Raw genomic sequence first — 24,910 nt, forward strand, 5'->3', positions numbered from 1 at the left:
GGACTCGGTCTCGGACCCGATATTGGATCTCGAACTCTATCTCTAACTCGGTTTTGGAGTCTGCCTCGGACTCGATCCCGGACTCTATCTCGAACTTGGTCTCAGAATCAATCTTGGACTCGATCTTAGACTCAGTCCTATCCGATGAACTCTTTATCATTTCGGTCATACTTTCGGGGATCCTTTAGCCTATGACACTTCGGGGAGTTGGTTCCTTACAACTCCACCACCCATGAAAGAAGTTCAATGCCCAGGGCAGATGTGGTGTTCCTAGCATCTTTATTTGAAGAAGAGGCCACTCCTATGATTACAGCTTATTTCGACAGTTCTTTCTACCCCAAAAACCAAGTTGCCGGCATTGGAGTTTGGATGATCGATTCTAAGAAGAATAAAGTAGCCGACCTTTCTATCACTTTGCCAGCAACATCAGTTAATGAAGCAGAGTACTTGGCGGCTATCAATGCCATGAAGTTGGCCACAAATCTCAAGTTTAGGCGAGTCACTTTCATTGGAGATGTGCAACTCATCATACGCCAACTTACTAGAGAATACCAAGTCCACAAGGAGAACCTGAAAGAGCTATGGCAGCGGGCGGTCAACCTAAAGGATGAGTTCTCTCATATGACTTTTTAAAGTGTCCCTTGTGAAGAAAAATTTTGGGTGGATAGGTTATCACATCAAGCAATCACCATGATGCGAGAGGCAAGAGGCACTCCCTGCTCTTTGGTTTCCAAAGTCGAGAAGGAATCTAAGATAGATGAACCCCTTGAGCCTAAGGTTTCTCGAGACTCCAGGGTTCATGCCATTTTACTAGGTGATGACAAGGATCCGGTCTTTATCGCCACATCACTTGCTTCAACAAACATAGCAAAGCTCTTGGATCTCCTTCACTATTTCAAGGACGTGTTTTCTTGGGACTACGGCCAGCTTCAAGGAGTTCCCATGGACACAATCATGCACAGTATTGTGCTTTCAGAGTCAGCCAAACTAGTTTGTCAAAAGATGCGGCATTTTAGCCCAATAGCTCATACAGAGATGAAGTTGGAGATCGAGCGACTTCTAGCAGCCGGCTTTATTTACCCTTTGGAGAGCTCAGAGTGGGTGGCCAATCTCATCCCTACATGCAAGGCAAATGGAAAACTCTGCCTATGCGTTGACTTTGAGACTTGAATAAGGCAACTGCAAAAGATCACTTTCCAACTCTGTTTATCGATGCAATTGTGGATGAGATGGCAAAACACTGATACTACTCTTTCATGGATGGCTTTTCAGAGTACAACCAGATCTTCATTCACCCTAATCATCGAGATCTTACAGCCTTTTGAACACCTTGGGGCGTCTTCGCTTTCAATGTCCTCCTGTTTGGCTTGTATAATGCCGAAGCTACTTTTCAACACTTTATGACTCATGCCTTTCACAACTTGATTGGAAGTGCCTTGAGGGTGTATATGGATGATCTTTGCAAGACTTCGAACTCCTTCAAGGACCACCTTGTGCACTTGGAGCAGATCTTCACTTGCTGCCGACAACACAAGTTTTCATTGAACCCGGCAAAGTGTAAATTCGGGGTGACTGAAGGCTAGTTGCTAGGCTTTGATGTCTCACTAAATGGGATCAAACCCCAGGTAGCCAAGGCTTAGGAGATTTTGGACTGAAACCCACAAACCAATGTGAAGCAGCTTCGTAGCTTCCTCGGGCAAACGGGTTTCTTTTGCCATTTCCTCCACAACTATGCTACACGTTCCTGGCCTCTGATAGCTCTGCTACAACACAACGTTCCATTTGTCTAGGGTGAGTCCCAGCATCAAGTCTTTGAATCATTGAAGCAGTCACTCCACACAGCCCCAATACTCCAACCACCAGAATGACAACTTCCTTTCGACATTTACATCACAACGATTACAGAGGCTTTTGGAGTATGCCTTTGCCAATGGTCACAGCCTGGCAAGCCACCACATGCAACATACTATGCCTCACATTCGTTCAAGGAGACTGAGAAGAAGTACATGGATGTAGAAAAAGAAGCAATGGCTGTAGTTTACACCTTGGAGCAATTTCGTCACTTTCTCACTGGAGCCTATATCCATTTCTATGTCTGTTTTAATGTGCTCACCTTTCTTTTACAGTGATTGGTTCACAGTCCTCGTACTTTATCTTGGATTGTGACCATCCAAGAGTTCCAGCCAACTTTTCACATGCGGCGGAAGCGCATGATGGATCCGAGCGAATTCCTGGTTGCTGAAGCTACTTCCTTTGTGGTCCCAGCAGCATTACAAGACATTGCAGTGTACCTGGATTCAGGTCAATTCCCACCGGATTCCTCACCGAGATCCGAGCACGGGGATTTTGCCTTCTCAATAGACACCTTTACAAGAGGACTTCTCAGGAAGTTTTGTTGCGGTGTGTGGGGGAACACAAGGTCCTTGAGATCCTTCGCGCTTTCCACTCTTGTGTGGGGCATTTCTCAAGACGGGTCACAACACAGCTCCTCTTGTGCCATGGATACTTTTGGCCTTGGATTCACCAGGACAGCTTGGCCTATGCCAAGGCATGTGAGCAGTGCCAACGGTTCAACCCCCGGAGCCATGTTCCATGTCTTCCTTTCCAGCTCATTACTTCTTTGGGTCCTTTTTTCCAGTGGGGACTTGACATTGTCTATTGAGCTCAAAAGGACAGCAATATATCATCGTGGCAATGGACTATTTCACAAAATGGGTTAAGGCCACCCCTCTACTACCAGCAGATCAACAGTCTACAGCAAATTTTGTCTACGAGTACATCATTTGCCGATTTGGAGTTCTTGCTGTTTTGATTTCCGATCGTGGCAGTGGCTTCCTTGGACAAGTGATGCAACATCTTCTCCAGCAGCTGCAGGTCAAGCACGTGAAGAGCAGCAGCTATTATCCTGGGTGCAATGGCCAAGTAAAGTCTAGCAACAAGATATTGAAGACAGTCATCTCAAAGCTTGTGGAGGATCACCCAAGGTGTTGGCACGAGCACTTGGTTATGGCGTTATGGGCCTTTTGAACGTCCTTCAAAACATCCATCTCTGCAACCCCATTCTCCCTTGTCTATGGGATAGATGTTGTGCTTCCAGTGGAGATCCAGATACCATCACTCTCACTTCCATTTCGATATGCAGTAGCAATGCAGCTTAGCAATAAGGACTTGTAGGTTCTTGCCTTGGACGAATAGCAACGATCCACGACTGAACATCTCCTTCGGGGCAAGCAGAAGATCAAGTCCGTCATTGATCACTAGTGCTCTACCAAACCATTCGAGGATGGCAATCTTGTTCTACTCAAAGAGTTTACACCACCATCGAAGTTCTCCCCTCGTTGGACCAACCCCTACTTTGTCCAGCAACACATCAGAGGTGGAGCATATGTGCTAGTTGATGTTGATGGACGTGAACTCCCACACACTCACAACCACTCTCACCTCAAACGCTTCATCCGGTGAGGCATTCCTCTTCTTTTCTTTTTCTTTTTCTTTTCCTTCCTTTCTTTCACTTTACTTTCATGGCTCTTTTTCTTACTTTCAGGGGGTGTTTCTCCATTGGACCATGGCCCATGCCTTGGATTTCATGCTCAAGTTACATTGTTGTTTGTATGGATGTTCCTCGCTTGCCCCGGTCTATGTTCCAGGTCCTTTGGCCCTTCCTTTACCATTACTACACCCCACATATTCCCCTCACTCATTCCATATCCTCTACACTCGCAGTTCCATCACCAATCACATTCTGTAGATATGCCAAATGAGCAAATCTGGACACTTTTCATAAATAGCATTTGGGATCGAAATGAGACTAACACAAAGGGCATGATAACGAGGGTGTTTGGCAGACATAGTAAGCTATCATCTAGCGATATTGAGGGACTAGTCTCAATACACGAGGGTTCTTGTCACTAGCCAATACAAGATATAACAAGATGGGTAATCCTTACTAGGCTAAGTATGCTTAGCTAATAACACGTAGGAATTCCGTCCTTATGCTCATCCAGTCTAAGTACACTCGAAATGCTTAGTTAACTCCACTAGCACAAGAGGGGCTGATAAAGTGTCTAGCAATACCAACCTCCTGCCATCGTGGCAGTAAAGAAAGAGTGTCCGTAAGGACTAGCCGACAAGTAATTTTCGATACCCGAAGTCACATTCGCGACACACAAGCCCGACCACTAAGTCCCATTGTCCTCTAAGACTTCCTTACCACATAATTGTATCCTTGGTCACTACACCAGAGGACCACTCCTCTTCCTTTCAATAGTCTGGGACTTTGGGACAACATTTTAGAACACCGTGGCCCTACACAAGCCTCATGGGTACTCTCCCACCTTCCGCCTTTGGGTGCTCTAGCCATGGGCTTTTAGTGGTTATCTCATCACCCAACACTTGGGTATAGCCTTCTTGGGCCAAATTGGCTCCATTGAGGTCCAACCCTCACACTCGCCCTACTATACTCTACACCCCACCGTCCCCCCCCCCTCTAAGGGATGATTGCTTTGGGCTTTCACCCAACAGCCTGTATTAATATTCGAACTCCATCTCAAACTCTATCTCGGGTCTATCTCAGGCTCCATCTCGGGTTCATCTCAGACTCCATCTTGGACTCCATCTTGGGTCCATCTCGGACTCCATCTCGGGTCTTATGTTGGTCCTTTAGTGTCCCTTTTCTAGAGACTCACTTATGGCTTGCTTCGTGCTTGTTCTCGAGCACTTCGTTGGGAGTTGCACTCTCATTCTCGACTATTCAAGTCGGAGTTTTTAGTCCAAATGTGTTACTCCTGTTTGGCTTCTACTTCGGCCACCACCATATGGCACCCTTTCAGCTCCACTTTTGGGGCTTTGGGATTTGTGTCTCATACTAGGGAAGGATAGTATGACTAAGAATAGTTAAACTTACTAAGCCAAGGGGAATCAACACTTCAATTTCCATACTAAAACTATCAATCTTTTTATTGTATAGATTAGATATTCCTTGTAAGGCACTAATCATTCAATTGTACCATAGTCCCACAGTGGATACCTTCATCACTAAAACTACCAATCTTTCTATTGTGCAAATCAAATATTTCATATGATGTTATTAGTCATCCATCTATACCATAGTCTTGTAAGCGACTAAATTTTCCATTCTACTTTAGTCACTTAACCACACCTCCGACCACTTGGAGGAGTCTCATTCACAACCTCCATAAGTCCAATCCAGGACTTGGGACTTGCTAGCCTTGAGAATGGCATCCATGCCACTCAACATTTGCACTTGGTCCAAGTGCTCCACGTGTCCGATCCCATGACCGACACTCAAAGGTACCACCGACATGCCAGCCCGTTACGCTAAGGCCATGCCCAATCACTTTTGCCACACTGGCAGTCCATTACCACTTGCATCACAGTCTTGGCTCTCCAAGACTAGGCAAACCATCCGTGAGTGGTCATCTGAGATCCACTCCTTAGCACCCCTAGGATGCCCACCGACAAGGGGAATAGCCTTCCCCAATATCCCTCTGTCAGTCCCCACTAAGTCCCTTTCTGCCCCTGGCCGTGTTTGCCAACACTGCCACTTGATCGAGACCCACAGGCCCGACCACTAAGTCCCACGGTCCTCTGGGACTTCCTCACCACACGACTGTGTCCTTGGTCACTACCCCAGAGGACTGCTCCTCTTCCTTTCCACAGTCTGGGCCTTTGGGGCAACATTTCGGAACACCGTGGCCTTACGCGAGCCACCTGGGTACTCTCCTCGCCTTCTGCCCTTAGGTGCTCTAGCCATGGGCTTAGAGCGAGGTTCCGTTGAGCCACGCCTGGTATCCAAGTAGGTAGTGCCACCCACACTTGGACTGGGAGCATCGGCCAGTCGATCTCCCGGGGGAACTAGAGCCGGCTCTTGAACACTTCACCAAGCTACCCCACTTGTCGGTCTGTGTTCACTCTAGTCTTGGACTTCCCAGTGGGCAGCTCATCACCCAACACTGGGTCCGGCCTTCCTGGGCCAAACTGGCCTTTCCTGGCCAAACTGGCTCCACTGCAGTCCTCCCCCTACTATACTTTTGGAGCTCACCAAACCCCCCAGGGTCTGGGAGACGAACGCTTTGGGCTTTCACCCTCTCAGGCTCGGACTCGGACTCGGACTCGGACTCGGACTCGGACTCAGACTCGGGCTCGGACTCGGACTCGGGCTCGGGCTCAGCCTCGGTCTCGGTCTCGGTCCCGATCTCGGTCTCGGTCTCGGTCTCGGTCTCGGTCTCGGTCTCGACTTCGGACTCCATCTCGGGTCCATCTCGGACTCCATCTCGGACTCCATCTCGGACTCCATCTCGGGTCCATCTCGGACTCCATTTCGAGTCCATCTCGGACTCCATCTCGGGTCCATCTCGGACTCCATCTCGGACTCCATTTCGGGTCCATCTCGGGTCCACCTCGGACTCCATCTCGGACTCCATTTCGGGTCCATCTCGGGTCCACCTCGGACTCCATCTCGGACTCCATCTCGGACTCCATCTCCGACTCCATCTCGGACTCCACTTCGGACTCCAACTGGGGTCCATCTCGGACTCCACTTCGGACTCCAACTCGGGTCCATCTCGGACTCCACTTCGGACTCCAACTCGGGTCCATCTCGGACTCCACTTCGGACTCCAACTCGGGTTCATCTTGGACTCCATTTCGGACTCCAACTCGAGTCCATCTCGGACACTTCCACGTGTCATGTGTTGGTCCTTTTTGGGTCCCTTTCTGGAGCCTCGCTTTTTGCTCGCTTCGTGCTCGTTCCTCGAGCACTTCGTTGGGAGTTCCACTCCCGCTCTCGACCTTTCAAGTCGGAGCTTTTGGTCCAAATGTGTTACGCTCGTTTGGCTCTCGCTTCGGCCACTACCACGTGGTGCCCTTCCAGCTCCACTTTGGGGCCTAGGGATTTTGTGTCTCACAACTCCACCACCCATAGACGAAGTTCGATGTCCTCATCGAACGGTAAACCATTTTGTAAAATAACACTCACATGTGTTACCATTTCCATCCTTGGCACCTAGCCAATATTTGTCAATGGTTTGACATTGAAAGCTCACCAGGCCTTCTCCATATTCGTCAATGGTTTGACATTGAAGGCTCACCATGCCTTTTGCATATGCCTCCATGGTTTGACACCAAAGGCTCACCATGCCTTGCCTATCCTCTAAGGAGGGTAGTCTCTCCAACTTAGAGACTGATTGGACCACATGTAGTGGTTCTCTCCTTTTATTGGTTTAGTTCTCGCTAAATCTCTTAGAGACCCTTCTCTAAGTCAATCCCACTACTCCTTCTCGAGTAGTCTCAATTTCCATCTATCATACTTTGTGCTAGGGCTGTCCATGGCCCTATCATTTGGCTACCTTACCGCTCCCTCACTTTGAGCTTTTACTTCGCCAAATTGGAACACTTAGGAATCCATCCTTGGTAGTCCACTTCCTTTCCCACAAGCTGTTAGCATTGAACACATTAGTGTTCCTTGGCTAACTTTGCCATTTGGATCCCTTCCATTAAATTCCATGGCCCAAACTTGGCCACTAGTCCTTTGCTCCTATCCTTGATTGTTGCACCCAGCAACATCGGATCGCTACCTCCATCTTTGAGGTATCCTTTCGGTTCCATAGCAAAGACTCTTCTTTGCCAAGTCCGGAGGATGTTCACCCCTAGTACGTCTCTTTAGCATCTTCTGCTATGGGCTCTATCCATGGCCCAACTTCGTGACCCTCCCATGGGTCTTTTATAGAGACTACTTTCCTCGGACTCACTATGCCATCGGACGGACATAGTTTATTTCCCTTAGGTGCTTTTCCCACTTGGTCATCACGACCAAGCCACACCATCTTAAACAGTTCAATTTCAACATTTTGAACCAGGAACTTCATTCCTTAGCCAACCAAGGACCTTGTCCTTATCTGGCCATAAGATCACCTAGTGATCTCACCTTGGCACCTTAACAGAGTTGCCAAGAGGTACTTGGTCTTCTAGACCTCCAAGTTGTTGACTATAACCCCGGGGGCATCCCCCACACTTGGCGGTGCACCCAAGCTAGCCCTTACGGCCAAGGGTTCATAGCAACTGAGATTAGGTGTCCCCATCTCACTCACCACGACCTTGGTGCTACTTGCACCAAAGCGTTCAAGTTAGATATGCCGAGCTTCCACACTAAGCAATCTAACCGTGCATCACGACTCCGAGGCATCCCTCGCTTGGCGGTGTGCCCAAACCAGTCTCCCCACTGAGAGTCCATGACCACCGAAATATGAGTGTCCTCATATTCCAAACCATCACCACGCCCTAGTGATTTGGGACTCGAACCCAAGCACTAGAGGGTCGGGACTCGAACCCAACCTTCGTATATGCATCTACGGACGGCATCACACAAGATGCCTGGCGTGACTCCCCACGCCGGTGCACCAACTTATTTTTAAAGCGCGCTACAGATCACAGCTTAGGAACCTAGTTCCTCCACACTGCCAAGTCCTCTCCCTTGACATGTCTGTGATCATGCATGGACTCCTCCATGCTCGGCCCCATGGCCCACCCTTTTTGAAGTTATCGCCTTCAACTAGGGTATTTGTTCCCCCGACGTGCCAATCTCGCTTGGCAAGTTCTCCGACCACTGTAACATGGTTCTTGCATAAGCGTGAAAGTCCTTGACCATCGACTTTCGTTCAAAGCCCTCTCTTTGAACACTCGGGAACTACTTCCCTAACCTTGATAGCCTTGCCTCATGGCAAGCTTCAAGACCACGCTTCTGCTGCGCCACTCTGATTTCGCGCGTTCCATGAACCATTTACACTTGGCCTTTCTAGGTACTAAGCTACCTAGAATCGTCTTTGGGAACCTTGAAGGAACTCTGTCCCTCAGCTTGCTAAGGCCTCCCTTTTGCAAGCCTTCCAAATGCCACATAGTCTAACATGGACAATTCCATAACTTAGACTCTCCATGGCATCACGGTTGCTAGCGGCAACACCCTCGAGCCCCCACTTGATTCCCCACTCCCAGCTGGCATAACCAACCTTGGTTATGCCCTTCGATTTCTATGGTTCAGTTCCATCCCAATACTACTTGCCTTTGGCTTCACACCTTTCCTTCGGTCATTCTCCTCTAGATAAGGAGGATAGCTTTGCACTTTCTATCATGCCTTAGCAAGTATTCTTAGGGATGAACCTACCCAATAGCCCAGGGAGTGGTTCCTCAATCCGGGTATGCTCACCTTATAATCCCACACACTGGGATTACATTGTTGCTTATGGGCCTTTACATGCCCATCACTAGCCTTGCCAAAATTCCATTTTTGGCTTTGTCCAACTTGGGTAGACAGTCCTCTCCTGTCTCCGCAACCTTGGACATTTGGATAGCACCTTCTATCCATCATTCGCTAGGGATTTAGTCCCTTGGGCTTTATCCATTGCCCCCGCGACATCAAACACCACCTTCTGGTGTTCTAGAGTGTTCAGGTGTCCCAATGATGGCTTTCTTGACAATGAGTATTTCCTTTTATGACATTGACTTACTATATCGCAACATAAGCAACTTATCCCCCGCAAGGGTATATCCAACTTCCCTATGCTAGAAGTCTTGGGTAGCTACCTTCTACCCGTTTAACCAGTTATTTTGCACCTCTTGCTTAGTTGCCTCATAGTTGTCAAGTCCTACAACTCATTGCTTGGTGCTTTCACACCTCCATCATTATCTGGGTCACCACACTCCAACTGCATGCTCTGCAGCTTAGGCTATGCCATTCCCATTTCCATTGGGATTCCTTTGGCAAGGGGTTCTCATGAACCCACCAACATAGCCTCAAGGTATCACACCTTGGCACATTTGGTGTCTCCACACCATCGGCTCCACGAGCCTACCTCTATGACACTTCCCCTTCGTGTTTAAGTCTTTACCAAGACCAACACCGCTCTTTCTCATGCCAACCATCTGTTAGCACTGCACCATAGAGGTCACACACAACTTTGTGTCAAAGTTGTTTTCTCCTGGGAACACCTTTCCCATAACTTTAGCATGGCACATTTTGCCATCGATGAGATACCCTCTGTTCTCATCCTTGGATCCTATGATCCCCCCCCCATCCTTCGTGGGGTGCAACACACCTCAGTCCAAATGCTTCAATCAGTCCTTTTAGGACCTTTCCTTGACTCTACTTGAGTCATCCAGCAGTTTTGGACTTGGTTCATCCACAGACCCGTAAGGTCCCACTTGTGAGGCACTAGCTCACTGGAATACACTTCCTGCATTCCTGTCCTACTCAGAAGGACTATTTTCACAAGTGTTACTCTGACACTTGTTTTTGTTCTCTGGGGCAACCTCTGCCCCTTAGGACTACTTGTCCATGTGATGAGAATACCAACTCATCTCTAAGTACACCCCCCAACTCCTTGGGTTGTTCCAGCATTTATTAAAGGTAGCCCCGGCTACCATTTCAAGGACTTGAGTCCTCTTCCGTATTTGACCTCCCACGGTCATTACTTCTGGTCTCACATTCATGAGCACCAACCTCAACTATATGAGGATAATCTTGTGACTCCCTTATTGCTTTGGAGTCTTTATCTTTCCTGTGATCCCAACTTTAGTTGTATACCACAACTACATTGGCCCGTTTGCTGAGTCAAACGCTCATCTGGATCACCTCCTCAACTTAATGAGGAAAACCTTGCACTGTTCCCAAGATCCCAAAGTCGTTCCATTATTGGCCCCTTTTCTATCCACCACCTTGTCTACAAGTTCACACATGAACTGTAATGGAGAGCCATGTCTTCCCGACCTGCTACTCCTCAAGGATAGGCCCACTTCTCGGACCTTCCGTTGCCAACACCAGTGGTGATATACTTGCGCACCAATAAAAGTCGGACTAAGGAACAGCTCCGATACCAAATTGTGAGCGACTAAATTTTCCATTCTACTTTAGTCACTTAACCACACCTCCGACCACTTGGAGGAGTCTCATTCACAACCTCCATAAGTCCAATCCAGGACTTGGGACTTGCTAGCCTTGAGAATGGCATCCATGCCACTCAACATTTGCACTTGGTCCAAGTGCTCCACGTGTCCGATCCCATGACCGACACTCAAAGGTACCACCGACATGCCAGCCCGTTACGCTAAGGCCATGCCCAATCACTTTTGCCACACTGGCAGTCCATTACCACTTGCATCACAGTCTTGGCTCTCCAAGACTAGGCAAACCATCCGTGAGTGGTCATCTGAGATCCACTCCTTAGCACCCCTAGGATGCCCACCGACAAGGGGAATAGCCTTCCCCAATATCCCTCTGTCAGTCCCCACTAAGTCCCTTTCTGCCCCTGGCCGTGTTTGCCAACACTGCCACTTGATCGAGACCCACAGGCCCGACCACTAAGTCCCACGGTCCTCTGGGACTTCCTCACCACACGACTGTGTCCTTGGTCACTACCCCAGAGGACTGCTCCTCTTCCTTTCCACAGTCTGGGCCTTTGGGGCAACATTTCGGAACACCGTGGCCTTACGCGAGCCACCTGGGTACTCTCCTCGCCTTCTGCCCTTAGGTGCTCTAGCCATGGGCTTAGAGCGAGGTTCCGTTGAGCCACGCCTGGTATCCAAGTAGGTAGTGCCACCCACACTTGGACTGGGAGCATCGGCCAGTCGATCTCCCGGGGGAACTAGAGCCGGCTCTTGAACACTTCACCAAGCTACCCCACTTGTCGGTCTGTGTTCACTCTAGTCTTGGACTTCCCAGTGGGCAGCTCATCACCCAACACTGGGTCCGGCCTTCCTGGGCCAAACTGGCCTTTCCTGGCCAAACTGGCTCCACTGTAGTCCTCCCCCTACTATACTTTTGGAGCTCACCAAACCCCCCAGGGTCTAGGAGACGAACGCTTTGGGCTTTCACCCTCTCAGGCTCGGACTCGGACTCGGACTCGGACTCGGACTCGGACTCGGACTCGGGCTCGGACTCGGACTCGGGCTCGGGCTCAGCCTCGGTCTCGGTCTCGGTCCCGATCTCGGTCTCGGTCTCGGTCTCGGTCTCGGTCTCGGTCTCGACTTCAGACTCCATCTCGGGTCCATCTCGGACTCCATCTCGGACTCCATCTCGGACTCCATCTCGGGTCCATCTCGGACTCCATTTCGAGTCCATCTCGGACTCCATCTCGGGTCCATCTCGGACTCCATCTCGGACTCCATTTCGGGTCCATCTCGGGTCCACCTCGGACTCCATCTCGGACTCCATTTCGGGTCCATCTCGGGTCCACCTCGGACTCCATCTCGGACTCCATCTCGGACTCCATCTCCGACTCCATCTCGGACTCCACTTCGGACTCCAACTGGGGTCCATCTCGGACTCCACTTCGGACTCCAACTCGGGTCCATCTCGGACTCCACTTCGGACTCCAACTCGGGTCCATCTCGGACTCCACTTCGGACTCCAACTCGGGTCCATCTTGGACTCCATTTCGGACTCCAACTCGAGTCCATCTCGGACACTTCCACGTGTCATGTGTTGGTCCTTTTTGGGTCCCTTTCTGGAGCCTCGCTTTTTGCTCACTTCGTGCTCGTTCCTCGAGCACTTCGTTGGGAGTTCCACTCCCGCTCTCGACCTTTCAAGTCGGAGCTTTTGGTCCAAATGTGTTACGCTCGTTTGGCTCTCGCTTCGGCCACTACCACGTGGTGCCCTTCCAGCTCCACTTTGGGGCCTAGGGATTTTGTGTCTCACAAGTCTCACAATGGATACCTTTATCACTAAAACTACCAATCCTTCTACTGTGTAGATCAAATGTTTTATGTGAAACTACTAATCATCCATCTGTACCATAGTCCCATAGTGGATATTTTTATCACTAAAACTACTAATCCTTATATTGTGTAGATTAGATATTCTATGTGAAGCAACTTATCATTCACCTATACTACAATCCCACAATGGATACCTTTGTCCATGAATGATATTCTATGTGAGGCAACTAATCATTCACCTGTACCACAGTCCCACACTAGATACTTTTGTCCATAGATTAAATATTCCATGTGAAGCAATTCGTCATCCACTTGTACTGCAGTCCCACAATGGATACTTTCGTTCATGGATGCCCCACAAAAGAAAGGATATAAACATGAATGCCCAATACGTATGATTTCAAATTTAGAGGTAAGAATATATCTTGCTTAAGGGTATATTATATTTTTTAAATAGCCACTAAGTAATAGGAATCAAACTCATATTGTTGGCTTTAATACCATATATAGTGCACCTTATCTCTCTCCTCTTAAGCTAACTGAAAAAGAGGCAATGGCTTAATAAGAGATTTTTTAATGGCTATTTTATCCCCATTTATCCCTTAAGGTTCTAAGGATTTATAGTGACAATATCAAAATCTCATTCTATAAACACATGTGCTACATAAAGTGACTTGACAAAATGTTTAAGAGCCAATTTTAGCTCCTTTGAGAAATTGAATGATTAATACTCCTAATCCAAATATGGGTGTCATTACCTACTTGGATACCTTGCATAGCTTATCAAAACCTTGCTTTAACCATGTGGTTGGGGCACCCTTATGGCAGAAGGTGGGGAAAATACCCACAAGACTCACGTTAGATTGCATTGTTTCAAAATATTGTCTTAAAACCCCTAATGGTGGAAAGGAAAAGGAGTGGCCCTCTTGCTTAATAAGCAAAAGCATGGTTACATGGTGAGGAAGTCCTAAAGGTTAAAAGGATTTAGTGAATGGGCTATCGGGCCCTAATCTAATGGCGGTGTTATAACATCCTTAAAATGCCCTAAGACATAAAGGAACATTATCCTTTTTTCCCACTAAATCCCTCTCTGTCCATGGCAATGCTCACTTACAGTCACAAATGTGACTTTAGATATCAAAAGATATTTGTTGGCCAGTCCTTATGGACACTCTTTCTTTACTACTATGATGGCAGAAGGTCAATACAATTTCCCTTTATCGTTCCTACTTGAACTAGTTGAGAAACTGGTCAATGACCTTGTATTTAAATCAGATAAACATAAAGTAGGAACCCTATGTGTTTCTTGCTCAGCATACTCAACCTAGTTTGAGAAACTCATGTCATTGGCTTACACTTACTAGTATCAAGAACCCTTGCAATATTAAGATTGGTCCCTCAATATTCGCTAAATGATAGCTTACCACCCTTGCTATCATGCCTTTTGTGTTAATCTCATTCTGGTCTCAAATGCTATTTATGGAAAGTGTCTAAATTTGCTCATTTGGCATATCTACAGAATATAGAAATTGTTTTAAACACAATAGTGTTTATCCCATATCCAAATTTGCAATTTAAGGACATTCCATATTTAGTAAGTTTTAAGCTTATCCTAGAGACTAACTCTTAGTACTAAGGGAGGCTTGGGGTGAAAGCCCAAAAGTGTATTTCCTAAGGAAGAGGGGGGGGGGGAGTTATGGGGGGTTCCAAATGTATAGTAAAGATAGTGGTTGGAATGCATATCTGACTACCTGAAATATTAATTTGGCTTCCACTAAGCTGTATCACTCTTTGTTCTGTGTTTGACTTGGGTCTAAGCCCAAGCTTCACACTACTCTAGTTGGTGGGGTACCCTCCTCCTCATGTAAGCCACTCGTATGCCAAAATCGTGCTAAATATCGTCTGACACAATTTTGTGTGCAGATGCTAGATATGGGAAGTTGGTACTTGTGGGATTGCATTAGACCCTTGTTTCATAGCGCAATGAGCTTGGAGTTCAGCTCCAAATTCATGTGCACTACACTAGGAGTGGTTATAGAGTGACCACCATAAATAGATGGTTTAATTTTGAAAAAACAAGATCATGATATATATATTGGTAATCCAATGTATTGGATTACCAATAAGATAGTGAGAATGAATATGGTTTTAGTGTAAGAGGCTAGAACATTGGTGGTAGCTTTGGGTGTATAAGGTGGGACTTGGATACGTGGAGCATTTAAACTAAGTGTGAAGTTAATACAACTTTGAATTCACTTTTAAGGACTTAATAAGTACCTTAAGTTGGGATTAAGACCTATGGAAGTTATGAATGAAACTCCTCCAAATGGTCAAAAGTGTGGTTAAATGATTAAAGTAGAATGGAAAATTTACTTGCTTTCAACTTAGTATTAGAGTTGTTTCTTAATTTGACTTTTATTAGCAGTCAAATATATCACTATTTGATATTGACATTTGAAGGTGCTAGGAGTGGAGCTATACTCAAGAAGTAGCATGTTAAGAGGGTGTGGCTCTCCACTTTAATTTATATGTGAACTTATAGGTATTATACTAGATAATTGATAAAAGAACAACTTTGGGATCTTAGGAATCATAGAAGGTTTTCTTTAAAGAGCTAAGGATATGATCTATATAAAAGTTTAACTTAGCAAGCTATCTTAAATATAATTGTGGTAAATAATTATGGTTAGGATTACTTGAAAGATAAAGATTCCTAGATAATAAAGGAGTTGTAAGATTATCCTTATATAGTTGAGAATGACATTCATGAATTTAAGATTGAATTTGATAACTATGAGTGCTTAATGCAAATGAGAACATATATCTTTGAAATAGTAGTTTGGGCTACTTATAATAAATGCTGGAACAACCCAAGGAGTTGGGGGTGTACTTAAAAAATGAGTCAACATTTTTATAATGCATAAGGAAAGTTCTAAAGGGTAAAAGTAGCCCATATGAAACAAAAGATAATCAATTATTGAAGTAACACATATAAGAATGATCCTTATAAATGGAATATGAATACAATAAGTTGTATTTAAATTATAGCACCTTCAAAGTAGCCAAGACCTTATGGGTTGCAGAACTAGTAAAGTCTAAAACCTGGGTGACTCAGTGAAATAAAATGATAGTTCCAAAGTATTAATTGAAACACATTTGGACTGAAATGAATTATGCTCAATCAAGGACTGGAGGGATCATAAGATCCAAGTATAAGAATAGTAAGTAGAAGGTTTTATGTTAAAGTTGTGAAAATATGTTCATAGAAGAAAAAAACTTTTACAAAGAGCTGTGTTTGAATATGATGGTGAAAGATTAACCAATATTTAGTATAAATATAGTGTTAGCAAACAAGTAGAATGTATCACTTATAGAGCCCATAGTGTGGAGACACTAAATATTTTATTAGAAAATGCCTTGAGTGGGTCAAGGTGGTTAATTCATGAAATACTAACCAAAAGAACCTCAATGGAAATAGGAGTTACAAAGCTTAAGCTAGAAGATAGGAGATTAAAGTGTTTTGATCAAAGTTGTGAAAGCATTGGCAATGAATCATAAGATTTGATAACTATAAGGTAACTAAGCACAAGTTTAATACTATTGATGGGAATAATAAAAATTAACTACTTCTTATTAGAATAACAAGGAGGTTAGATATATCCTTTGAAGGATAAGTTATTTATATTATGATATAGTGGATCATTGTCATAAAAATAAATATTCATTGTCTAAAAAGTCCATCATTGAGACTAAAAAAGGCTTAAGAAACTAAGTCCTTAGAAAATAATGGATAAGAAGTGTTACTTAAGGTTCAAAGTTAAGGAAAGTTAAAAATTTGTCTATTCAAAGTGAATAAAGCCAAAAGGGATTTTAACACTGGTAATAACAAGTATATGGGGGCCCATAAGTAACAACATTAATCTTGGTATATAGGATTACAAGTAGAGTATATCCCAATTGATGAATCACTTCTTAAGTCATTAAGTAGGTTTATCCCTAAAAATACCTACTAAGATATAGGTAAAAAGTGTAAAGTTACCTTCCTAGTTTAGAGGAAAATAAACAAAAGGAACACATAGAGCTAAAAAAAATAGTAAAGGGATAGAATTGAATTATAGGAATAAAAAGATATAACTTAGAGTGGTTATACAAGTTATGAGTGGGGAATCAAATGAGTGCTTGAGGGTTTTATTACTTGCAATCATGATACCACTAAAATATGAAATTGTCCATGTTAGACTAAATGGCAATTACAAAACTTTTGAAAGGAAAAGCCTTAACAAGCTAATAGTGAAAGTCCCTTTAATGTTCCAAAGATGATTTTGGGTAAGCTAGTACTTAGAAAGCCAAATAAAAATGGTTCATAGGCATATACAAATTTTGAGTAACATAACAAAAGTATGGTCTTAAAGCTTGCTATGAAGCAAAAGCTATCAAGATTGAGGAAGTAATTCCTACATATTCAAAAAAATATCTTTGAATGGAAGTTGGAATTTGAAGACTTACCTACTTATGCATAAAACCATATTTGTTAAGTGGGATTGACAAATCAAAAGAATAGGGTTCCTAGTTGAAGAGTTAACTTCAGAAGAGAGGGCATGTGAGGTCAAGTATGGAGGAGTTTATATATGATCATCCATACATAATCACCTATACATGATCATCTAGTGTGAGAGAACTAAGAAGGTAAGAGGAATAAGGTTTCTAAGTTATGATATATAATGCATGTATGAAAGACAAGCCAATTAATATAGGTATGAATTTGATACACTAGCATGAGGAGTCATACCAAGTATCTTGTATGATGCCACCTATAGATGCATATATGAAGGTTGGGTTAGAATTCTAACTCTTTAGTGCTTGGAGGGCATTAAGGCATGGTTTTCTTTGCTTCCAGATGAGTGACAATCACTATCTACAATGATTGAAAAGTTTCTCAAGTAGTTTGGAGTGGAGAAAACTAACCAACAACTTTGTATAGAGCTATTTTCATTCTGGCAAATGCCGCAAGTGTTAGTGACTACACTATCCAGTTCAAGAAGCATTTGTGTATGTGCTTGCTACAAAGGCTTATAGCATATAAGAAGCCCATGGTGTCAACATTCATCCAAGGACTCAAGCCTGGAGTGCAGCGCAAAGCCCTCAAACAACAACATGAAACTTGTGAAGCAACATTTGACCACGCCTTAGAAGTGGAGAAGGACATTCTTTAAGCTTGGCATGCGCTATGACATCCATTCTTAGCCAAGCTTCCAAGCCTAGGTATGTGTCTTTGCCCAGCCAACACATATTGTCAATGACAAGATGCCCACAGCAATTGAGTTAGCACTCAACGAGCTCAAGGAGTACTAGGCACTTGTGCAGTAGCAAGCCCAATAGTAGAAGAAGCTTGTGGAGGAGTTGCAAGCACTCAAAATGCAAAGTAAGACTCAACGGTGTTATTGGTGGTGTGAGGAATGCAAAGCCAATACACATAACACTACTAAGTGTTGGAAACTCTATCTAGAACTTTGACCCCAGTGTCCTCTGTGTGTGCAGCAACAACCCTTTATGGATAACAGCTCATTGGCATCAATATCAACAAGATACCAACAACTACTTGACTAAAGAGTGCTCGAGGCAGCCCCAATTGTTGATCGTGACAAATGCCTTGTGAACACAATTCTCATGCCCAAGCAGCAGTTTGCCTTGACAAGAGCTCAAAAGAAGCATAAAATAGCTATGCAAGAGCTATACTCTACCTCAACATCAACTCCACTAGCTCCTTTAGCTCCATTTCTCACTACTTGCAAATTGCTTTTCCCAAATGCATTTGCAGCAGCATACACATCCTTGCTTATATCTCAAGATCTAGTGTTTACATGCACTCCAAGCTTGACCAGTATAGGCCTCTATGATGACAAGTGGCTGCCCATGCACTCTCATTGATCAAATCTTGGCAACACCAATTACAACAATCATTGGTGTGCTTTATCACCAATTCTTAGGATTTTGGCAGCAATTTAAAATTTCAGTACATGCTCTTGGTGGTGTGGCTTCCTCTCTAGCCCTAGATATCTCCCATTTTAATCATCAATGCTAGAGTTGCTCTCAATCTAGGTGCATTCATTGTCCCAACAACAATTGTGGGCATTGATATGAAGGCTCTTGCTAACTTGGGCTTGGCCACCTATGTCCAAGACACTGGTTGTCTAGACCGAGATTCTCGCTGCTTGAGGTGGATTTAGGAGTTAGGAGGACAGGTTGATCTCACGCTTGATCACCTCGCCCCTTCCAGGATGCTTGACACCAAACTACGTCTTGTTCAAGAAGCCTGCGAGTTCACTCGGTGGTGGATGAAAGATGCAGAAACCTCTCTTGGGGCTCCATCACGATGGTTCTAAACATTTCTGAGGTACTATGAAAGATCTGATGATTTATCAACCAGTTTGGTTCAAGAACTCAGAGTAGTTCAACAAACATAACTTTTTTAAACTTCTAATGCCACGAACATGCATCACATTTTACTGAGTACAAGCGGCACTCCATGCATAGGCTTCAAGTCAAACTTCATCCCAGGATTATGGCAGTAGTTCGGTGAAAGCCGGAACAAGAATTGCTGTAGTATTATAGCCAGAATGACTTTGGCTTCGATCATTGCAAACGACTGGCCACGGCCCAAACGAAAACGGCATGAAAGCATTGGGATGCTTGCACGCTCTTGAGATCCCATCTTTGAAGCGATCCGGATTGAATTGGCCTGCATCTTCTCCCCAGAGCTCCTTATCCTGATGCAATCCAATGATTGGAAACGACACAGATACTCCTTTTGGAACGTGTAAATCTTGCAGCCAAGACTCCTCCACACACTCCTTGGTCATCTCGATGGCTGGTGGATACAGCCGCAGAGTTTTGTAAAGGATCATTCCCACCTGTTCAAGAATCAAGACGTTAAGTTTTGGAATTAAGATATCTTGATCGACGTACGAGCTTGAGCCTGCTAACACTCTCACCATCAGGAATCTCATTGCCACATACTTCGTGTACCTCAGGAGGAAGAAATGCATAATACAGCACCCCTCACTCTTACGTGGTTGCTCCTTTGCCACGCCCCTACACCCTAAATGTTTAACGACTAACTCTAAATTAGTAACGTTAAACTTTAATTAGTAGATGCTGTTAATGGATATGTTAACGACTATAATTTTATAATTAGCCAGTGAATGAACGGCTATAATTTATAAGTATATAACCTACGATTCATTGTGTTTTATGTTTGTGCTCCTTATATTTTCTTTCTTATTTTATTCATTCTCTTTAGTATTATGGCTAGATTGGAATATGTAAATCATGCTCAAGATAGTAGTCTTTCTTTTTCTGATCTTATTGAGAGAACTAATAGTAGGGTAAATTCTTTTCCTTTTTGTATTATGGTTAGTCTTCTTCCACAAGAGAGAGAATGTGAAAGATGCCATCGACCAATGAGATATCGATCTGATAATCGAGGTTGTAAAGATGGTTTAAAGTGGAATTGTAAAAATTGCAATACCATAAGATCTCTTAGAACTAATACATGGTTTGCAAATAGTAATTTCACATTTACTCAAATGCTTAGAGTGATGTATTGTTGGTGCATTAAAATGCCACAAGATCAATCTCGTATTGAGTGTGGTATTAAAAGTGAGCATACGACAACAAATTGGTACAACTTTTGTCGTGATATTTGTATTATCACATTACAATGAAGTAGTCAAAAGATTGGTGGTCCAGGAAGAATTGTGGAAATTGATGAAAGTTTGGTAAGTGGAAATATAATCGTGGTAGAAGAGTAGAAGGTCAATGGGTTTTTGGAGGAATTGAATGTGATTCAGATCGAATGTTTATGGTTTCAGTGGCTGATCGTACTACACAAACTTTAACTGATATATTATATACATATGTCGAACCAGATAAGTTCTATTTCTATTATTATTCTTAGCTAATCATTATAATTAATTTTTTAGGAAAAATTATATATAGTGATTGTTGGGCTGGTTATGATTTAGAGTGGTTGAATCAATTGAACTTCACTCATTATACAGTCAACCACTCCCAGAATTTTGTTGATCCCGTGACTAGAGTTTATATAAATCGTATTGAATCAACATGGAATGCAGTGAAAAAATCCCTTCCTTGCTATGGTATAACAAAAGGATTATACAGCTCTTACTTTCAAGAATATATTTGGTGAAAAATATATATTGAAAGAAAGGAAGCTATATTTAATATTCTATGCAGTCATATTAAGCTATACAATCAAGATAATGCTGTTATAGTAGAATAAATAATATATTTGATTTTTGTACTTTTAAATACTTAAAAATAGTTGAAAATAATATACTAGAACAATCTTTAATTTATAGTAATGAGGTGGCATGTGCATGTAAGCAATAAGGTAATCTAAATAAGCAAATGAGGCCCACCCTAAATAAGAGGGGGTGCTATATTGTGCATTCTACCCCCTCAGCACGAACACATTCTTGCCATTCAAGATAGCCTCCCAGTAGCATCAAAGCCCAGGTTAGTAAGATGGCTGTGGTCTCATGGCCCGCAATGTAGAACGTCTTGTATTCCTCTATCAGATCCCTGCTTGTGAAATTGCTGCTGCTGTCACACTCCTTTAGCATCAGTCCAAGTAAGTCATTCCCGTATGTATTGCTCCCCCCTGACTTCATTGAGTTCCGACGCTCGTCTATGATCCTAGTGATCAGAGAATCCACTGATGAAGTTTCCACAGTCGGAGGTTGATTGGAAGAGGGAGAAACCTGTAAGCAAATGATTATGATTCAGTTCAATAGATGATCGAGCATACCTGAAGCCTGCAATCCAGGAAAAGCTGATGAGCTTGGGCAGTAGCTCTGGGATTTTCTTAGACAATATCTCGAAAACCCTCTGCCCTTTGAGATAGCTAGTTCCAAATGCTGTATGGGAGATAACGTCTCCTGTGAGCTTACGCACCTCTCCAGAGATTTCAATCTCGGGATTCTGCTGCCTCGTAGCTTCCCATTGATCAAGCATGCGAGATGCACACCCTGCGATTGTACCTGTACAGGAGAATCAGAAACACTTATCAGCGAGACATCATGAGAAGATAATAGTATGAATACCCACTTTAATACGTTCATGAAAGAATGCCGGTGCTACGAGTCGGCGGTGATGACTCCATTCCTCTCCAGTAACAGAAACCAATCCACGACCAAGGAACAAGTTCGCGAACCGCAGCCCGGCCTCCGATTTATCAAACTGAGAAAACTTCTTAGACAAAACTTCCCTTACGATCTCAGGCTCCGAGACCGATTTCCTTGGTTCAGTTCCCCACCAGACACAAATCTCTTCCCTGGACCATGATCATCAGAAACGAAGCTTTGAGATTCATCAGGGATGACAAGAACATACCATATTGCTTCCGCCATTTGAGCAACGCAGGATGTACCCGATGGAAGATGTCGTGGCTGAAACTTTCCATGTCGTGATCCTTAATGGCGCTCCTCATGTTCTGGATTTCAGCTATTTGGCCTACCATGAATCGGGGTGGAGGCCCCTGAATGCCCTCCTTCTTCAGCTGCGCCGCGATCACCCTGGGGCGCCACCAGTAGACCGTCACGAATCGCCATAGCGCTGCAGTGAAGAGGACGATGCAAGTGCTCAAGCTCCATCTCTCTTCCACTTGCTGGACTATAAAACCCAGCCTTCATAAATTATGAGAGCCCAGAGCTAGCTCTCGTGGCATTTCCTTTAAGAGGATGATTGCCCGACCGTGTTGTTTCTCCTCTAAACAATCACTAAAGAAACCACTCACTCCCAAGGGAATTCCTGGGTAAAATTCGTAAAAAAAGAAGATAAAACTATGGATCGATTCTCTGGGTACAATAATGTGCCATGACTTTCTCTCGCGTCTCATTCCAATTTTTACTGCCCAAAACTCGCGCTTTCTTTCCGCCATAGCCGTATGCTCATGTCATCGCGGTGGTCTTGTACGCTGTACACGGCGTACGTCATTCTCGGTAGCGTACAAACACCTGTATTCACCCACACTGTAGAGATTTTTTGCGTCGTTCCTTTTGGCTTCACTGCGCAGTGTATTTTAGACTCTGGGAGGATTGCATTGTAGCTCTTTGTTCTCGGCGTAGACGACGCTGGAAATAGTTCGCCAAGCTTTTCCTTTCACAGGTGGCCCATGTCCACCAACTGAGAAAAATCACCTTGACTTTGACTTTATCGCCCAGTCAAAGAAAACACGGGCAGTCAAATCTTATGCTCCAAATCTTCGTTCAAACTTAAAAAAATATTCCGTGCTTGCCACTCTCTTCTCCTTAAGAGTTAAGTTAGTTCTCTCCTCGCACTGACTTGCAGTGTTTGTGTTTCACTTGGTCTCTTCTATCATCTACCTATATAACAAACTCTTTCTCACATAATTTCCCAAGCATTTCAATGGAGCTTGCTGGATTTCTTTTGATCCTCTCGCTGTGTGCCACCTCCGCCCACGCCCAGACCACTCTCGTCTTCGCAAACAACGCCCAAGGAACCGCCGGCGGTAGGCGCTTCGACTCCGTGGTGGGCGCCCAGGGAGCCTTCACCATCCTCTCCGACGCCATCGCCTTCGTCCAGTCCACATTCGACTACTCCAATCCATCCACGCCCAAGAAGAGCGTCGCCAGGATCACCTTCACGGTCGACGATATCGGCGGCGTCGCGTACACCAGTAACGATCAGATCCATCTCAGCGCGTCATATGTTGGGGATTACAGCGGCGATGTTGCGAGAGAGATCCGGGGAGTGATGTTCCACGAGATGACTCATGTGTGGCAGTGGAACGGGAGAGGGGGCGCTCCCGGGGGATTGATCGAGGGGATTGCCGATTTTGTGAGGCTCAAGGCGAATCTGGCACCGTCGCATTGGGTGAAGCCCGGGGCGGGGAATCGGTGGGATGAGGGGTACGATGTTACTGCCAGGTTTCTCGACTATGTCAACAGTCTAAGCGCAGGCTTTGTGGCCAAGCTCAATGCCAAGCTTGCAACTGGGTGGAGCGAGAGCTACTTCCAGGACTTAACCGGGAAGAGCGTTGGAACCCTTTGGAGCGATTACAAAAAAAAATACAGCTAATCATAACGAAAAATGATTCAATATATATTAGTAAATACCTTAAAATAAATGTGATGAAAAGGATTTTTATAATACTTATATTTATTTAAAGTTTTTAATTTGCTTAAGCAAACTAGGATATTTTACCATCTAAGTGTTGTTATTCATTTAGATTAATTTTGTATTTATAATTTATAAACATGTTTATAATTTATAAATTTTCTTAAACCCTATTTAGTATATTCATTTCTATTTTGCCATCTAATGGTTGATACTCAATAAAATTAATTTTGTGTTTATAAATTACAAATAAAGCTTTATTTGATCAATTGGATTAATAAGTTTGATGCAAATTCTTTAAAAAATAAATGACATTAAAAATCTTAGAAGTATAAGAAACGCAGAGGACAACAATTTCTTCTCGAGAGTGAGCAATGCGCCGGAGGAATGGAAACTTCTCAAGTGAATGTCAATCGTCTCTCTCTTCTTGCTTTGATTTTTACCCTACTTTATCTCCCTGCTGAGTTGATCCCACCATTTACGCTGATCTAACTCCTTCGTAGTGACGACACCGATAACAAAGGGTTGCAAGCTTCCGAGTGAATCAGTTTGCTAACGCGACGTTTTCTCTTGATGGTGCCAGGTAATAACATGCTTCGCGAGGTTGAGAGGATGGCGAGCATGTGGCATGACGACAAGAGGAACGCGAGAGCTACAATGCAATGATAAACTGAGTCCATGACTAGCACGTTTCACCCCCTTGTCACTCGTGGGACCTAGGGCCTGGGGAGTTGTTATGTTCTCAGCTTCCACTGTCTCCGCCGGTTTGTAAGTTGCATAGTTTTACTTGTCGTTCTTGTTCTATTACTGATTCCCTGCACAGAGCATGGCTTGTTTGATCAGTTCGATTGCATTCAGCAAAATCTGGAAGTTCACCATGGGTGATGCTACCATTTATGCTATGCACTAAGTCTTCTTAGACAGTGTCCAAGTTTATCTGGCTGATTCCAAGTTAAACTCTTCATTTTTCCTTCATGTTATCGCGAGCGGCAGTGACACACCGTTTACACCTAATCGCGCATCT

At 44.3% G+C, this 24,910-nt stretch overlaps 4 protein-coding genes across 4 annotated transcripts; 2 read left to right on the forward strand and 2 right to left on the reverse strand.

Moving 5' to 3' along the window:
- Window positions 1-246: 246 nt before the first annotated feature.
- Window positions 247-633, forward strand: LOC112347703. The gene has a single exon (XM_024679033.1). It carries the CDS (start codon window positions 247-249, stop codon window positions 631-633), a length of 387 nt encoding a protein of 128 aa, XP_024534801.1.
- Window positions 634-19,286: 18,653 nt separating this feature from the next.
- LOC112347704 (cytochrome P450 72A13-like) lies at window positions 19,287-21,371 on the reverse strand. Its single transcript, XM_024679034.1, has 2 exons — window positions 21,204-21,371; window positions 19,287-19,637 (listed from the first exon to the last, which is right to left on the reverse strand). Exons 1-2 carry the CDS (start codon window positions 21,369-21,371, stop codon window positions 19,287-19,289), a joined length of 519 nt encoding a protein of 172 aa, XP_024534802.1.
- Window positions 21,129-22,393, reverse strand: LOC9656646 (cytochrome P450 4A12A). The gene is made up of 4 exons (XM_024678908.1): window positions 22,141-22,393; window positions 21,856-22,081; window positions 21,557-21,788; window positions 21,129-21,509 (listed from the first exon to the last, which is right to left on the reverse strand). The coding sequence occupies exons 1-4, from the start codon at window positions 22,155-22,157 to the stop codon at window positions 21,445-21,447; spliced, it is 540 nt and encodes a 179-aa protein (XP_024534676.1). The 5' UTR covers window positions 22,158-22,393; the 3' UTR covers window positions 21,129-21,444.
- Window positions 22,394-23,150: 757 nt separating this feature from the next.
- LOC9656647 lies at window positions 23,151-23,942 on the forward strand. The gene has a single exon (XM_002973814.2). The coding sequence runs from the start codon at window positions 23,176-23,178 to the stop codon at window positions 23,845-23,847; it is 672 nt and encodes a 223-aa protein (XP_002973860.1). The 5' UTR covers window positions 23,151-23,175; the 3' UTR covers window positions 23,848-23,942.
- The last annotated feature ends 968 nt before the right edge of the window (window positions 23,943-24,910 follow it).

Source organism: Selaginella moellendorffii, unplaced genomic scaffold (assembly GCF_000143415.4).
Source record: "Selaginella moellendorffii unplaced genomic scaffold, v1.0 SELMOscaffold_23, whole genome shotgun sequence".
Classification (NCBI taxonomy): domain Eukaryota; kingdom Viridiplantae; phylum Streptophyta; class Lycopodiopsida; order Selaginellales; family Selaginellaceae; genus Selaginella; species Selaginella moellendorffii.

Excerpts from the sequence above, each read along its gene's own strand:
- LOC112347703 (XM_024679033.1), top strand. The coding sequence starts at position 247 with ATGCCCAGGGCAGATGTGGTGTTCCTAGCATCTTTATTTGAAGAAGAG.
- LOC112347704 (XM_024679034.1), bottom strand. The coding sequence starts at position 21,371 with ATGCTAAAGGAGTGTGACAGCAGCAGCAATTTCACAAGCAGGGATCTG. Across the intron at positions 19,638-21,203 it reads AATGTGTTCGTGCTGAGGGG|GTGGGAATGATCCTTTACAA; the intron begins GTAGAATGCACA and ends ATTCTTGAACAG.
- LOC9656646 (XM_024678908.1), bottom strand. Across the intron at positions 21,789-21,855 it reads TCTTTCATGAACGTATTAAA|GTACAATCGCAGGGTGTGCA; the intron begins GTGGGTATTCAT and ends TCTCCTGTACAG. Across the intron at positions 21,510-21,556 it reads TCCTGGATTGCAGGCTTCAG|GTTTCTCCCTCTTCCAATCA; the intron begins GTATGCTCGATC and ends ATTTGCTTACAG.
- LOC9656647 (XM_002973814.2), top strand. The coding sequence starts at position 23,176 with ATGGAGCTTGCTGGATTTCTTTTGATCCTCTCGCTGTGTGCCACCTCC.